The sequence below is a fragment of the Syzygium oleosum genome, unplaced genomic scaffold, assembly GCF_021117445.2.
Source record: "Syzygium oleosum isolate NSW1041296 unplaced genomic scaffold, Sole_v2.1 Sole_v2.01, whole genome shotgun sequence".
NCBI lineage: Eukaryota > Viridiplantae > Streptophyta > Magnoliopsida > Myrtales > Myrtaceae > Syzygium > Syzygium oleosum.
In genome coordinates, this window is record NW_026607485.1 from 9,188,283 (window position 1) to 9,206,111 (window position 17,829).

General features: G+C 44.8%; 1 protein-coding gene across 1 annotated transcript; it reads left to right on the forward strand.

Moving 5' to 3' along the window:
- Positions 1 to 2,896: 2,896 nt before the first annotated feature.
- LOC115677651 (cytokinin dehydrogenase 3-like) lies at positions 2,897 to 15,951 on the forward strand. The gene is made up of 7 exons (XM_056315104.1): positions 2,897 to 3,173; positions 11,722 to 11,813; positions 12,228 to 13,104; positions 14,002 to 14,129; positions 14,393 to 14,662; positions 14,985 to 15,235; positions 15,657 to 15,951. Exons 1-7 carry the CDS (start codon positions 2,897 to 2,899, stop codon positions 15,949 to 15,951), a joined length of 2,190 nt encoding a protein of 729 aa, XP_056171079.1.
- The last annotated feature ends 1,878 nt before the right edge of the window (positions 15,952 to 17,829 follow it).

Here is a 17,829-nt window from a genome sequence, read left to right on the forward strand (position 1 = left end):
GGAACCTCTTTGTCCTATCCACACGATCATTGACTATCCTTGGTGCATACTTAGACAACCTTACAAACTCGACCTCGTACTGATCAACTGACATTCAATTTTAACGAAGCCGAAGAAATTCTTTCATTTTCTGTTCTTGCGCATTCTCTGAAAGTACCTCCCATTGAAGGCCTCGACCCAAGCACCCCAATACTTCAAAGCCTTTTTCCAACTCTTATATCCAAAGTGATGTAGCCTCGAGGTCACTTTTCCCATCAAACTTCGGAGGTTTCAATTTCAAAAATTGCTCAACCAGTTATTGCATCTGTCTGACTGCATTAACTTGCCATTGACCTTGATTCCCATCATTCCCATTAAAATTCTAACTTCTTCGAGTGCCCTCAAAATCTCATCCCATCTGGGATCCTCTGCAACTCCAACTTGCGGACCTACACGACCTCAACCTCGACCTCTACCTCGACTACTCAACCTCACAGGGTTCAAGGGTTCACACCACCCACTTACCTGCTATAATTCCCCTCGGGAATTAAAGACCTAGGCCAACTATACCAGTCCCAAGCCCTAGGCAGTGAATCACCACAATTCACTTAGCAGATAGTCAATCACAAACAACACCCAATCACAACCAATAGGGTTCGTGCACTTACCTCAAGTCCTGACGCGCCTGCATTTCACACGTTATTGCATAAAATCACTCAGCAATCACAATCAAACAGTCTAGGTAACGCATGGCCAACAAGTCTCCCTAACTAGCTAGCCCAAAATAATCGCTCCTTATCACTCCAAGCTTCGACCATCTTGGTTCGAGCTGACCTTGCTCTGATACCAAATCAACGGGGATGTCACGCCCTGAACCCCAACGGGCTCGCGACACCCCTCGATGGTCGATCATTGAACACGACGTCCCAGGACGCGTCGCCGACCCAAACGAAACACCCAACGATAAAGGCAAGCGGAAGCGAATTTAAAACAACCCAGACAATAAAATATGACAAAAGGATAGCACAAAACAATAATTCCAAATACACAACATCAAAAGGGAATAGTGGTGGGGTATCCTACTTCGCTATACAAAAGAGGGCACACAAAATATGGGGTAACTTGACCCGTCCTCCATCCCCGAGATACCTTGGTGGCGTCTCCAATCAATCACGGTCGCAGATCTGAAAATGGTTATATAATAACCGTGAGAACGAGTCTCAATAAGCAACCCCCTATACCCCACATAGGCCAATGCGTACCCAGACAAGTCTAAACATGCAATCTAACTATCCACATAACAAATTTCACATAATGTACTTACCTTGCCTCAAATCACACGCCATTTCTGCACATTAGTCAAATCATGGTAATTCAATAATATCCCGAGAATATAACACAATCACTCGAGCACCATCCACACTTGCACTCAACCAATCCAACCAAACATCCACACGCACATTCAACCAATTCAACCACACACATTACGCACACGTGTCCAACCAACTATCCACGACCCGCGTCAACGCGCCTCAGGTCCATTTTCACAGCCCGCGTAAACACGCCTCAGGCCCAATCACACGACCCGCGTAAACACGCCTCAGGTCCATTCTCACAGCCCGCGTAAACACGCCTCAGGCCCGATCACACGACCCGCGTAAACACGCCTCAGGTCTATTCCCACAGCCCGCGTAAACACGCCACAGGCTCATTCTCACTGCCCGCGTAAACACGCCTCAGGCCCGACTTTCTTTCCAATGACCCGCGTAAACACGCCTCAGGCCCGACTTTCTTTCCAATGACCCGCGTAAACACGCCTCAGGTCTAACTTTCCTTCCACAGTCCGCGTAAACACGCCTCAGGCCCAACTTTCTTTCCAATGACCTGCGTAAACACGCCTCAGGTCCAACTTTCCTTCCACAGCCCGCGTAAACATGCCTCAGGCCATTCAGACAAGCGCATGCGCCACATTTCATTGAGCACATACAATCGCCACTAGACAAATCTCAATAATCCGCCAACCCAACTCATATAATGCTCAATCACACGCCAAGGCCAATCCACCAAATTCACATTCAAGCATTAAATCACACATGGACCATCACAAGTTAACCCGCCATTCAAACACTCCCGGCTCCTCATTCAATCACACCAAGCCGGTCCTTAGATCGCCACAACTCAGCTTACACTTTCTCATTAGCTCGGCCCAAACAAACCAACACGAACAATCGCCAATCGAACATTGAATCACAAGCGAACAACTAATAAACTCAACATAAATTTCCAGCATTATACGACCTCCAAACCAGTCATGCTATTTACCTCAGTCAATCACTAAATTAGCCACACAATTATCACCACAATAATTCATAAATTGGGCACACTCAATCTAATTAGCCCACGCCTAAATTAATTCATAACCAGATACTAATCACATCCTAAACAAGTCTAAAAATATCCAAAGTACTAGGCAGGGTTTAGGAAGTCACTGACTAGATTTTGGCCCGGGAAAAGTCGGCTCGGGCCTAAAATGGCCCGGGTGAACAATGTCTCACTCGGCACAGGCAAGGGCGCGACGGGCGCGGGGCTCGGCCATGGGCACAGCCCTCGGCCACGGGCACAAGGCGCGGCACGGGCGTGGGCGCGGGCATGGGCGCGGGCGCTGGCATGGGCGCGGGCGAGGGCACGGGCGCGGGCAGTGGCTGGTCGGCTGGGCTTGCTCCGGCAGCTGGCGGTGGCGGTGACGCGACGGCGAGCAGGGCGGCTCTCCGACGACCAGCTCGGAGGGAGAGAGTAGAGTCGGCCGGAGTGGGGTGGCGAGGGAGAGAGAGAACTGAGGCGGTGAGGGCTCGGAGCCGGCGATGCTCGGGCGACATGGCGACGGTCGGTGGCAGAAGGGACGTCTGGGCGACGGGCAATGACGGTGGCCGCAGTAGCGAGCTCCCGGGAGGCCGAGACACCGAGCCCGCGCGACTGCCGGGACGGCCAAGGCGAAGGCGTCGGACGGAGGCCAGAGAAGCAGCCGAAAGGGAGAAGGAGGAGGGTGAGGGGAGGGGTGGCGGTGGCGGTGGCTGAGGGGGCGAGCTGGGGCCTGAGGGGGGTCGAACTGGCGGCGGTTGAGGGCGGCGAGCAGCAGCTGGGCGCAAGGCGGTGTCCGCTGGTTCGAGCGAAGGCGACGCCCGCGTGCAGCTCGGGTGAGTCAGCCACGAAGGTTGAGCGGCGACGGGTGGTGGCGCGGCTCGACTAGGGCGGAGCCGGGGTGGCACGACGGAGGATGGACGGCACTGCGCGGCGGCCGGGCTGACTGGACGGTTGGGCTGAGGGCTGGTCGAGCAAGAGCAGAACCAGTCGGGTGGAAAGAGAAGAAAGGAAGAAGAAGAAGAGAAGGAAGAAAAGAAAAAAAAGAAAGGAAAGAGGAGAGAGAGTCTGACAGAAGGAGAGGGGGAGAAACGTGCATGAGGGGAAAGGGGAACGTGCGCGCGCTCGTCAGAGAGAGAGAGAGAGAGAGAGAGAGAGAGAGAGAGAAGGAAGGAAGGAGAGAGAGAGGGGCAGACGCACGGGGAAGAGGGGAAACGTGCGAATCAGGAAGCTCGGCGCGGCAGAAGGAGGAGAGAGAGAGAGACAAGTAAACACGCACTCGAGTGCGATCCAACGGTCAGATTTCAAATCTGACGACGATCTTACGGTCCAAAATAATTCCTATAATATACTAAGAGACAATGGCCACGAAATTTAGAGCAAACTAATTTGAGGGAGGTCTACTAGACCAAATTTGTACCCGATCGAAAATTTTACTTTTCACATATTCCTGACAATACCGACGCTGGCAACAATAATATCGACACCGTCTAATTTATTTCGTCTCGAAACTCCCGAAAATCGACTGCCAAGTTCTGGGTCTAAATAACGGCCAAATTCGATCGAGTGCGATTCTAGCAAAATCTCTATTTTTAAAACAAGAACCCGAGAGTGATCAGTTCCCGGGCGAGATTCTATTATAAGCGCACTGACGAATTACACGTTTTATAAATCCCAAAAATGGCCCAAAATTCGAAATGTCACATCAGGCGTGCTCTAGCTCGTGTCGATCGTGTGACCGACGCGGTGCCCTCGCCGGATCTAGCGAGGGTCGCCCTCGCCGGCATCGGGCGAGGGCCGCCCAGCCTTCCCCGACGTCGGCGAGGGCAACCCTCGCTTGGGCCGGCGAGGGTCGGCCCTCGCCCGCCCGGGTGAGGCGGGCGGCCCTCGCCGACAGCCGGCGAGGGTCTCCCTCGCTTGCCCGGGCGAGGGTTGCCCTCGCCGGCGTCGGGCGAGGGCCGCCCGGCCTTCCCGGCGTCGGCGAGGGCAAGGGTCGCCCTCGCTGCGGCGTCGGGCGAGGGCCGTCGGGGAAGGCTGGGCGGCCCTCGCCGGGGCGGCCCTCCCCGACGCTGGCGAGGGCAGCCTCCGCCGGCCATAGCCGGGGCCGGAAGAGGGAAAAAAGCAAAAGAAAAAAGCAAAAAAAAAAATTAAAAAGTAAAAAATTACTGTTCCGGCCACCAGAACAGTAAAAAAACTTGCCGCCGGCGATTATTTGGCCGGCCGACGAACCCAGGTACCAAATTGAGACTGATTGGGCACTTGAGACCCCATTTTGAGACTGATTGCACTTGGGACCCCATTTTGAGAAAATGGGCTCACTTTGAGCTCCAAATTGAAAATTTCCCTAATAAGAATAGAGAGACAAATTCACGATTCTCGTGTAAGAGACTCTTTGGTGCAATTTTCCCGTAGCAGTTCAGTAGCGAAAAAGGTTGCCGTAGCTTTCAAAGGCTCTCAATAGCCGCGTTACTTCCAAAGTTATTACCAAACATGTGTCTTATAGCATTTCATAACATAGTTATTACAGTTTCGACCAAAAATAAAAAGCGTAGTTATTACAGCACAACGCACTTCAGTCATGGCCCATGGTTATACCGAATGGTCTCTAAATCACTTTTTGCAATCCCTTCCAAGGGAACAATGGTTCAAATGCTCTCGTCTCTCTCCTTCCTCGAAAACATATCTAAAGGTTAGATGTTTATACTATGCAAGTAGAGAGTATTGACCATGAAAGTACATGACCTTTCATTCCAATTCTATTCTACTGCACCTAATAAAACTTTGATCTGATTGGAGATTTATAAGCACAACAAGATGTAAACAGCCACTCTATGCAAAGCCAAGGGGCGTCGAGCAATGCTCGAAACCGCACCGGAATGATCGCAACAACCAACCCCGTAGTGACACTGCGTATACTGCCGACTGCACAATTGCTGCTGACGATGGTCGCTGTAGATCAGAACCAACAAGGCCATAAGAAGTTTCTGTTGCAGTGCCCTATCCATCAAGCAAATCCCAAATCTTGCTCGGATTCACTCGAGAGAACTGACCCAATTGTTCATTCAGTGGCATTTGGTCAAAAGCTCCAATCCGTTCCGCTTCGGCATCCAACGTGAGACCTTCGGCAAATCTGCCTTGCTCATAGAACCGGTCCCCCTTGCTCGCAAGCTCGTCCATGCATCTTAGGGGTAAGTACACTAGGAGTGCCATAACTTTTTTTTCACTCACTTGAGTACCGCAAATTTAAAAAATTGATCACTTGAGTGCCATCGGCGATTTGCCTCGCCTGAAAATCTGATGTGAACGCCGATCGTCCTACGTGGCTTCGCCGGAGCTGACGTGGATAATTTTTAAATATTTTTTTTATTTTTATTTTGCAATTTTGCAATTTTTTTTTGTCAATGTTGCCAAGGGTCACTGGTGACCCTTGCTAGCTGTGAAGGCCTCGCCCATATTGGGCGAGGGCCGCCTTGCACTTGGCCGCGAAGGCCGTCGCCAAATCTGGGCGGCCGTGGGTGAGGCGGCCTCGCCAGATCTAGCGAGAGCCTATGCCGCCGCGGGCGAGGCGGCCTCGCCAGATCTGGCGAGAGCCTTTGCAGCCTCAGATCTGGCGAGAGCCTTTGCTGCCTCACCCGCGATCGGTGGGGCCGTGATGGCTTCGCCAAGGGCTTTCGCGGCCGCGGGTGAGGTAGTCAGAGCCTTCGCTGCCTTGCTCGCGGCCGGCGAGGCCGCGATGACCTTGCCTGGGGCTATCGCTGCCGCAAGCGAGGTAGCCTCGCTAGATCTAGCGAGAGCCTTCGCCGCCTCGCTCACGGCCGGCGAGGCCAGGATGGCCTCGCCAAGGGCCTTCGCGGCCGTACCGGCCAATGGCGAGGCGGCCCTCGCCCAGTTTGGCCGAGGGCGAGGGTCACCGGCGACCCTCGCCAACCTTAAAAAAAAAAGGGAAAATAAGAAAGAAAAAGAAAAATAAAAAAGACAAAGAAAGAAATTCAAAAAAATCAATAAAATAAAAATAAAATAACATTAAAAAAATCCACGTCGGATGGAAAATTAATTAAAAAATCCAAGTAGGATTTTACTCCAATATGACATTCAAGTAAGCGAAAAAAAAATTATGAGACTCAAGTAAGCGCCGTACGAAAGTTATGACACTTTTGGTATCCTTATCCCATGCATCTTACGATCCGCAGGCGTGACAGCGCGCTCCCCTCGGCGAATTCCCGCTCCATCTCACGCACGTTGTGCATGAGCCTCCCCACATTCTCCAGTTAATTCTTGACCGCCCTCTTCCTTGTCTTCCCCAGCGAAGACTCTTCGTGCTCGAGCAGAGCCGACCCATCTCCGTATTTTTCTTTTTCCTTTTTTTTTTTTAAATTTATTTTCGCAATACGTATTTGTTCATAATTCGGTTCGTGTCGTCAGCGTCGTCAAAACCGGGACCCAAGGAGCACGTTTCGCCCCCGGATTGAAACGAAACGTCAACTTGTCACGTCAAAATCTTTGAAAATATACAAATTGACATTTGACTTGTGCCTACGCCTAAACAACCCCTGAAATCTTTAAAAAAATAGACAAATTGGCATTTGAAATAATGAAGAATCATAGAAAAGGGACAAAAAAAAAAAAAGATCTAGGAAAGACAATTCTATTCGGGGCAAAAAGGTCAATCCGTACTACTTGTCGATGTCTAAATGTTAGTCGTCCCGAACTGATTCGAAGGCTATGCGCGGATAAGATCTGATCACGAGCCTAATGACCCATGAGCTTGTCCGGGACGGATGAGATCGATATCGGGGGCGGGCTTGAATGAAGTGCATTCGGTTGATAAGAACAAGAATCGCCAGATCCGATTAAGCCCGAGCTAGGTCCCGACTCGATAAATCCTATTTTTACATTTTTTGTGATAGGCGGGTATGAGTGAGTTTAAGTTCCCCGTTCCAATTCCGGGTTGTCGAAAGATCTCCTCTAGTTCAGTTCAGAAACTTAAAGATGAACACAAAATGTATACGAATTGTACTGTTTGCATCACACCGTTTCACTTAAAGATGAAAACAAAATGTCCCTGACTTGTAGATTGAAGCTGTCATTCGTCAATACTTCTGCTTCGCGAAAGAACGAATTCCATCGTGTGGGAATTAACAACCTCCTTTAGGATCTGGGCTCTGAAATGCGGCGAGCCGACCGTCCGAGCTAGGGCGCATGAGGTCGAGGAAGTTGTTATGAACGTGATAGTCCATGGCCGCCTGGCTCACTAATGTCTCCAATCTCCTCTGGACGGCCCACATCTTCCCGTCGAGGCGCGCGTAGGCGTTGGCCGTTTGGACATAGCTCGTGCAGCCGGTGACCATTTCGAAGGCGCCTTTCAAGTGTTTCATTAATTCCTAGCAAATAGAAAGAAGTGATCAAGAATTCAGCACCTGACTGCAGAAGATCAAACTCAATTGCATGGTGAAAAGTGTGAAAGGTGATCAGGAGTTCAGCACCTAACTCCATATGTGAACACAATGTGTGAAAAGTGTTTTCTGGCTCTGGCAACAGAAGAAACACTTGATTAATCAATTATTTTTTTGGGCATTTTTCATAAGTTTAGCTGAGGATTCCAATTTCACATTTATTTCCAGCTCTTCTCAATCACTTACTAAGCAATTCACTAACCAAAAAGTAAACGGTTAGTGCGTGATGGAGGACTAAAATTCTTGCTCTATTGGCAATTTCAGAAGATTAAGGACCTATTTGCTTCAGTATTTCCAAAGGACTTTGGGGCCCAAATGCAAATAGCATTTGATAATTTTTTTGGAGCACTTTAGGGAAATGCAATTTGCATTTCCAAAGGCCTCTAGGCCTTTGGCTCAAGATAGATCCAAAGATACTTTGGCAAGTTGCATTTTTGGAATTCAAGTTTAATGTTCATCGCACTGTTCATCTTCCTCGAGCAGCAGGTTCGGAGGCCGGCGACCGCCGCTTGAGGGTTGAGCGACCCTCAAGGTGGCGGTCGCCGGGGTTGCGCGACCCAAGCAAATGTTGGCCTGGGTCCGCAACCTAGGTGACGCCTGAGGTCGGGCGACCCCAGGCGGCGATTGCCAGGGTTGCGCAACCTCAGGCCGCCTTGCTTGAGATAGGGCGACCTCAGGCGAGGCTAGCCGGCGGCCGTTTTGGCGTGCCGGTGGCTAAGCTCCACCTCAATTTTATTTTAAAAAAAATATTAGCAAAAGTCCTGTACAAAATTAGTTTTTTTAGGCCAAAGTTGCTTTCAAATGTGATTTTAAAATGCACTTTACCAAACACTACTTATATTTTGGAAAAACCCTTTAGCCCAAAGGCCTTTGCATTTTGCCAAAGATATTCACCCAAAGACGAATCAAACGGGTCCTAAGTAGCGGCAAATTTGGTGACCATTTTTTAATTTTCATGACTTGAACATGTTTATTGACTTGAAAGTTTCTGATCAGATCCACGTCAAGTTGTTAGCTAATTTTCTAATGCTCTTATAGTATGGCCCGATCACATCTGAGGCCCTTTGCATTTGGTCAGGAACATCATTCTTCATGGGGTTATGTATGGCAGACTTGCAGTCACATTTGGCTAATTTTCAGAATAACTATTTGAAATGAGTTACATCGGTGCCTTTTCTAAGAAAATTACATGCTTTTATTGGATATTCGATATATTGGATATGATATCGAAGTAACAAATCAAATACCCAAAAAGCAGCATGGTTGTAGTTCGCCTGTTCCATAACTCATAGCTCTAAAGTCGCGCAACCACTTCGGCATAGAGAAGAAGAGGAGGCCTTAACATAGACTCGTGGCTATCATCAAGTCCTTAGCTAATCTGAAGACAATTTTTTGCACCCAAGGCATGTTTACTAGTGGAATGCAATTGATGACGAATAGAATTAAGACGCGAGATAAATAGATAATGGCGTATTTTCTATACTGATGTGCTGAAGTTGTCCAAAAAGGTCAAGTTCACGAGTTACTGAGCTTTGCTTGAAATTATCAGCGAGAGCTTTCCATACTCGTGTTGCTATTTGAAGACCAATGGCATGTTCGAGAACATCTTCTGCGAGTGTGCCCATGATTCAAGATTTTACGAGATGGTCAGTGACACCAATGGGTTCCTTTTTGACGGGAAATGGTTTGGCGTTTGATGTCGAGGTGGAATAAAAACTCTAAGAATAAAATACCGGAAATATAAACGCACGTAGAAGATCAAATAACAAATTGCAAAATTAATTAAAGAGATTCGGGAAGTTGTGTATTGAGAGAGATATCTTCATGATTACACTCGAGATTCTAGGCTTATTCTATGTATGTCAATGTTATCCACAAGCAGTTACGACTTCTAAAGCCACTAAAATATTCAACCGTTAACTTCATATTGGTGTCATCATTCGACATCTTCGATCTGTATCTTTCCCTTCTTCATGTCCAACACCTTGCCAATTCCACAGTAGTTGGTCATCCATGAGCTTTATTGTAAATCCTGATAATTGTCGATCGTCCTCTACCGTTGGTTGAAAATTGTGCCATATGTGATCATCGATCAACGTCATGTAGTTATCGATGAACATGCCGTGTAGTTGCCGATTCCCCCTATGTCAAGTTCTCTCCCCTAACAGACCAAAAAAAAAAAAAAGTTCTCTCCCTTAACCAATCTCAATTAACCAATCAAACTTTATCATTTATTGATAAGAGTTAAGCTATTTTTTGAGGTAAATAATTACTATGGATCATTTGCTTCATAGTACAAAGTTAAATATTTTCTTGGTTTTACATACATTCTTGCTCCTATCATCAACAATCGTCCTATCTCAAGTGGTTGTAATCTGTTTTTACTAGAGGTTCTTTTGGCTCTTTAGATATGGATTTCGACCTAGTGCTCCACATGGATGAACCGCCCACTCCTATATAATTAAGCAAACCACTTGAGATTTCGACAAATGAGAGATGGTAGATGCTAATTAAATCTCACGTCAATAGGAGCATTCCAGGTTCAATTCCTGATTGCGATAAAGGTCAAGGATTTCATGGAAGCCATTGTTGAAACAACTTGTGTCTTCTAACAAGGCATTGGCTAGGACCCTAATGAACAATTTGTAAATTGATGTTCAACTTACTTCCTAGGAATTTGTCAACACGTGGCCCTTGAATAAGACTACACGAACCAGATCTTCTCGAGGAAAATCTAGTTGATGTTCCCTCCCACCAGTACAACACTTAAATTTGAAGCCATGCTTTGACAATGCGTCATAGGAAAATCTTGCAAACCGAGTCAGGATCTTCTGTGTATCCACTTGATGGTTACCTAATTCTTGACCATAATTGATCCGACCCAAGATTATCAGCAGGTTTCCCAACGGCAATGTCCTTTTTCCTATTATGCATAAACTTCGATTTGGATACTACGAGGTAATTCTACCAAAGCCAGGCCGTCAGATCACGATCAGACGTTCGAGCAAATGTTTGAAATAGTCTTACGTGTATGGAAGGAAGAATCTTGAGGTTCATGTCGAGGAATCTTCGGAGAGCTCATAAACCCAAGTCGCACGATGTTGCCAACGTTTTAAATTTTGCGAGCAAAGTCAAAGTCGTGAATCTAAAGAAGCAGGACGGCCATTTCATTGATCCAATCCAATGCAACCCTCGTTGCGTATCTTTGATCTTTGACAAATATCCTCAAAAAAAAATCAATACGGCGATGATCCTATCGAATCCGACGTCGTTTTCCCCTGCCGAACGTGAAGATTTGCTCTGCAATCCGAGATTCTTGCCCTCATTTTCATGCAACTCAACTTCTTTCTAGATTTGGGCTATTAAAATACAGAATCCTGTTTAGATTGGAAACGTCTTTTGGCCACTAACACGTTGTTCTTGGTCAATGCAAAGTTTTAATTCGAGAAGACGAGTTAGCAGTCCTTAGAACTTTTCTAAGTACATATATAGAAATTTGACCCCGCTTGGTTGTAGGGTTTGGCCAGACTAGATTATTTGAACGACAGATTTGGGGTAATAGAATTAAAAATAAAAAAAAATACAAACTACAACCAAAATAAAGTAAAAATCATTAAAATAATTTTTTGGCTTGTCCTCCTCATTTGCATAAAATAAGTCATAATTCATTTTTGCTATTTAAACATCAAGGCTATTAATAGAAATACAGCAGGCCCCTTTGGGTCAGTCCATGGACACATTAGTTGCATATTAAATAATAGACTTGGTCGACTACAATCGAATGTTGTGTTTATTCGTGTTTTAAACTAAATTATTACAATTCCGACAAAAAAAAATGTAATTAAAACATTAATGAACAGTGATGTGGTCCTCGTGAGTTGAGCCAACCGAGTAGATTACCATATTGATCAAACATTCTTCTATGATCCAGGTGCATATGAGCCCGACTCACATGCACCGTTGGATGATGTGAGTCTATACACTAGAATCATGAAAGACTCACTCCACCTCAACTTCAATCAGGTTGAAATTGACGGCCTCGATAGTTGGCACAACACACTCAAGCTCAATTTTAAAGCTGGAACTCTCTTTGGGTGTTTGATTCAAGGAGCTTGAGATCCTCCAATTGATTTTTCGTGTTGAGAATGAAGGTTGCTGCAAAGTGTGTTTCCACAAATGTTAGATGATATACCAGTACATGAACCTCTATATTTTCTCTGTGGGCATGTACATTGACTTATTTCTTCACAGTATTATAGAAGATTAGGTGAGTCTTATAAACATAAGACCATAGAGCACATGGTTTTCTAGGCTTCACACTTTTCTTGCTTCCGCAACCCAGTCTAGACGATAGGAAAAAATTGGAAGAAAATCAATTCACCGACTACGTGATATTGGAATCTCCATAAATACAGTTTGAACCCTCATGTCTTGCAGAGAAATAAGATCAAAGTCAAATCGCCGACTGATGATATCGAAATCTCTGCAAATCAAAGCCAAGAGCCGTCACAAATATTTTCTTACACGTTGCGTATAGTACTTTTCTTTTCCAAGTGGGCGTGGCTGCGCAATAGTCTCCTTGCATGCGTGTTTATATATGAGACCCTTGTGAGCTCTCCCTCTCAAATCCGCCACAAACACCTACACACACCAACTTGCTCATCAGCTCCTTGTCCCTCCAACGTTAGAACGGCACAAAACCATCCAATGGCCTCACGTTGCATGATGCTATTACTTATCATGATGAGCACATTGCTCTCAATGGCAAGCCAATCCAAGCCTCTGACCAATTCACCATACGACGAGCTCCTTTCTCTCCCCATCGCCGACGACCTCCACATCGACCCTGAATCCATCCGTGAGGCCTCCGTTGACTATGGCCTCATCGTCCGAGAAATTCCCTTGGCCGTCCTTCGCCCATCTTACCCCGAAGACATCGCGACTCTCGTGGCGTTCGTGTACAATGAATCCTCTGTTCCTCTCACCATCTCAGCCAGAGGATGTGGCCACTCCGTCCGCGGACAAGCTATGGCTCGTCATGGGGTCGTCGTGGACATGACGTCTCTCGGTGACAAGCGGCGCGGGACCACCGTGTCGTGGAGCCGGTCGCTCGGCCACTACGCTGATGTTGGCGGCCAGCAACTTTGGATCGACGTGTTGGAGGAGACGCTGAAACACGGTGTTGCACCGGTATCGTGGACAGATTACTTGTACCTGACTGTGGGTGGTACGCTATCTAATGCGGGCATTAGCGGGGAAACATTTCGCTATGGTCCTCAGATCAGCAACGTCTACGAAATGGATGTCATTACTGGTATGTGTGGACTCACCCTCAGCTTCCGTATTTTGACTAGAAACTGATTGAACATAAGTACTTCACGTTCAAAGTCTTTTCAGTTAATTGCAAACATTCGATGAGCCTATCATCTCTGTAGATAACTCATCTGCGAGAAGTCACAATTAGAAAACAACAAAAGCAGATTCGTTAAACACAGTCGACGAATTAATCATACGTTTCATTCCGACCAAAAAAGAAAAAATCATACGTTTCATGACTTCATAAGTTATCTGATTAGCATATGTCTATTTTAATATTAAGGCTCAACGCATGCATTTTGCGAATTCGCTCTTCTATCTTATTTTCTAAGAAACTACGTACTTTGAGTGTTATATCAAGAAGTTGACCTTTACTATATTTTATCCCCACGCTAACAACGCAATATATCCGGAGGTTTGACGTCCACCGGCCCATGTTCCAGATTTGTTTCATAGCAGTTGAAGATTTGAAATGGAAATATTATGTTGACCGGATAAGTCAACTGGGTTAAAGTGATATATCCAGATTAATCTCCGAAGAACGACGATTGTGTTTATTCTCTAATCTATTAGACAAAAACTGATAGACTTCGGACTCTAGCCAAATACCAATTTTTCTAGTTTATGCATGTATGCACTCATGGAAAAAGACAATGATGTCCTGTCTGTTGCTATCGTACTGGACTGCCATTGAAAAAATATTAATGTGTTGCAATATAACAAGGAATTTGATATTACGTTTTGAAATATAAAAGATTTGAATAAGTGACGACTATATTTCGATGCGTAAGATTATTTCTCGTTCGAAGTATCAAATTACACACCATATATTTCATTTTCTCATATTTGCTTGATTGTTGAGGATATAATTTATTTTTCTTTTTTGTTTTGGTAGGAACTGGGCACTTTTTGACTTGCTCTCCCCACAAAAATCCCCAGTTATTTTACTCCGTCCTTGGTGGTCTTGGTCAATTCGGCATAATAACCAGAGCAAGAATTGCATTGGGTCAAGCTCCAAAGAGAGTATGTAGCGCACTGGACTCAATCATCAATGCCTCATAGGATCGAACTATTCTTATTCTATAGAATCGAGACAATCACAATTCCTTTTTAAATGAACGATGTATGCTCGAGTTTGCCTTTTATAAGCTGCAGTTGTCGACTCTGTCTATGACATTGGACAAATCTAGAAGTCAGCTTATACGTTTCTATAGGGTATTCTTTCAGTTGGTTGACAGAGGAGATCTACAAGGTAATAAACGTATTTGTATCTGAATCCCTTGTAGGCTAAGTGGGTAAGGATGCTATACAGTGATTTTTCGGCTTTTATGATGGACCATGAACGGTTGATATCACGCAATGGAAGGGACCAAGGTGAAGCGTTGGACTATGTAGAAGGTATGCTTGTCATGCGCCGAAATTCTGACAGTTGGATATCTTTCTTCTCTCCCTCGGACCACCGGCGGCTGCTGTCCCTCGTGACCGAACACGAGCTTCTCTACTGTATCGAAGTAGCGAAGTTCTATGATGGAAGCACTCAAAGTATAGTAGACAAGGTACATGTTGATCTATATCAGACTATCTTTGAGGAAAAAAAAATCCTAGGTCATATTTTGAACTATCTATGCATATGTCGGACTAGGGTTTTGGAGTACCTCTCTCTCTCTCTCTCTCTCTCTCACACACACACACACACACACACACACACACACACACACACAAATATAGTATAATCGCAGTTTATCACATCAAATTTCCGGTTCGGTTTTCCACTTCGGTTCTGAGACCCCTACTTCCATTAGCTTCTGCTCGGTCCCATAAGAAACATCTTATCTCTTTTCTTTTAACTTAGTTCACTGTTTATCTTATCAATATTAGGACCTTGAGATGATATTGAAAGATTTGAGGCATGTCCCCGAGTTCCTGTTCCAGAAGGATGTCGCCTACGTAGATTTCTTGAGTAGAGCAGGAGTCGAACAGGGGCCACAGAACGAAACTCACCCGTGGCTCAACCTATTTGTGCCCAAATCTCGCATCGCCGATTTCAACACGGGCGTTTTCAAGAACATTGTTCTGAAAAAGAACATAACAACCGGACTTGTCCTCATTTACCCTATGAACCATGACAAGTATGTTTTCTTGCTAGCCACCACTTTCATTTTGGGGTATAGATTTCATTGGTTGTTACTAAAAGTTAACAAGTTGTGGTCACTAAACTTGGATTCTAATCAAATTAATGCACTAAAGGATTGATTTCTTGCAACTGATGCACTTTGACCAAAACCAGACTGATTTCTCGACGAAATTGTTGATGTGTTGCCCACGTGACAATGGCCCGACATCCAGAAAATTGTCCACCTATCCGCCATGTCATTAGTTCGTAGGAAAATCGGTCAAATCTGGCAAGTGCATCAAATGCCAAAACTTGGAAGTTATAGTGCATTGAATGATTAAAATAAAAAATCTAAGTGGCTTGATTATAAACTTTACTAAACCTTACCGGCCATATATGAATTTAACCCCTTTATCAAATTTTGATCTATTTTGCAGATGGGATGATAGAATGTCTGCTGCTATACCAGATGAAGATGTCTTTTATACGGTCGGATTCTTGCATTCAAGTGGGCTTGGTGACTGGCAAGAGTTCGACCTTCAAAATAAGGAGGTGCTCCTTTTTTGTGAAGATAATGGTATTAAGGTCAAGCAATACCTCCCAAATTACAGCACCGAAAGAAAGTGGATGGAACATTTTGGTCCGAAATGGCGGACTTTTCAAGAGAGCAAAGCCCAGTTCGATCCGAAAATGTTGTTGTCTCCCGGGCAGAGGATCTTCAACCACAACTAAGGCATGGATTCAAGATTGGTGGGGTTTAGGGTTCAGTAGGTTTTCTACGCACGCACTTAGTTATGTTTACATGAATCATGAATGTTTGCTTAGCTTTTGATAATTTCACATGTATCCGTCTGATCACATCATTATAAGTTTCATTACGTGGAAAACTATATGGATCGGAATAAATTATCCCAATATGCAGAATAAATAGTCCCGCTTCCGCTACAAGAAATGCAATGCATTAAACATAGAATGTGTGTATTTAATTCTTTCGAAATGACGATCATCAAAACCTTTATCTCCGTACATTTCGGGTAGCATAAGGTTGACATCAGCAGAGCATGGCGATGTTTGATACCAAGCAAATTCATTGAAAAAGAAAATTCAAGAAGAAGAAGGTAGGTTAAAGGATCATCAAAAGATGCTACCCAGCAGTGACGGAGACAGAATTTCAATTTGGGTGGATGGAGAGAGAGGGGGAGGGGAGGGAGGAATTTTTCAAATCATTCGAGTTGAAAAGTTAACCAGAGGGGATCATAGCCTATTCATAGAGTCTATTCAGATAAGCCTATTCATTATAAGTCATTGTTAAAATACTGACCTACACCGTTCGTCTTATTAAATTATTAAAACAAGATGGCTTAATATAATTTGATCACATGACCATATTTAGGCTATATAACATTGTCTCATATATTTTATTTACTTTTTAACACACTGTATTTTCACATATTAAAATAATATGCGAGTAATATTAACCAATACCATAAGAACTTATAAAAGTTAGGACTCGGGATCGAGGCTGCGTTTGATGAGTCGACAAGAATACATCCGTTTGAGTGACCTTTTCCTCTTTCCTTTCAGTTTCTTGATTCTATATGCTGGCCAAGTCTATCGTTGTTCATGTCGATTTTACCAAAAAAAAGATTATTTTTTGAGAGGGGTTGGCCCCCGTGTCTGGTGTTTCAAATTTTTCCTGGCCATGTTTTAGTGTAGAGATTGTGTGAAATGTAATACCTCAGACATCTTATCGAAAATTCCTAACCTAGATGGAGGTCTATATATGGAGTATTTACAATCACAGCTATTGACAATTTTAGGATCCACATAGGATCCACATGATCAAAGGATTGATCCGGTTTGTGAGAATTTAGGTTCGGACAAGAATATTCGTCAAATAATCCCATTTATGACGCAAAGATCTGCTGTTTGGGTTCAATTCAAGTTTAGAATTTCCTCAAATAATCTGGTTCATGATTGCATCTGAAGCTGTTCTTATTGTCTTGGGTTTGTACTTGTTGACTGGGTCCACCTTATGTGGGGCCCAGCTTGCATAAAGCAAATAAAAAGAAAAGAAACAAAAGTCAAAATAGAAAAGAACAAAAAGAAAAGGGGCAGCTTCGTGCGTGTGCCCAGAAGAAAGAGAGAGAAAAAGGAAAGTGAGTCTCACCGAGAGCTCACCGAGAGTGCAGGGGAGAAGAGGAAGAAAGGGGCGCATCTTGGCGGTCCGATTTCGAAGCCAAATGTTATTGGAATTGGCTCAAATTTTAGTATATTGTTCGTGAGACCGAGAGCTACGAGTTGATCGGTTTCGTTCGTTGAGAATCTCCTCCGAACTCTCCATTCACGATTAGGATTTTCTTCTCCATTTTATGTAAATTCACTTTCGCAGTGATGAAAATGATGTTGTAATGTTGATATTGTGCCTCTAGTGTGTGACTAGAGAAGAACTTGGTGTATCCTACTATTCTTGGTGATTAGTGAAAGTTTTTGGGGCGGTCCGTGATTTTTTCCTTATTGGGTTTCCACGTTAAATCTTGGTGTTGTTGATTGTTGCATTTGTTTCCTTATAATTACGAGCTTATATTGCTGGAATATAGTGGGTTGTTG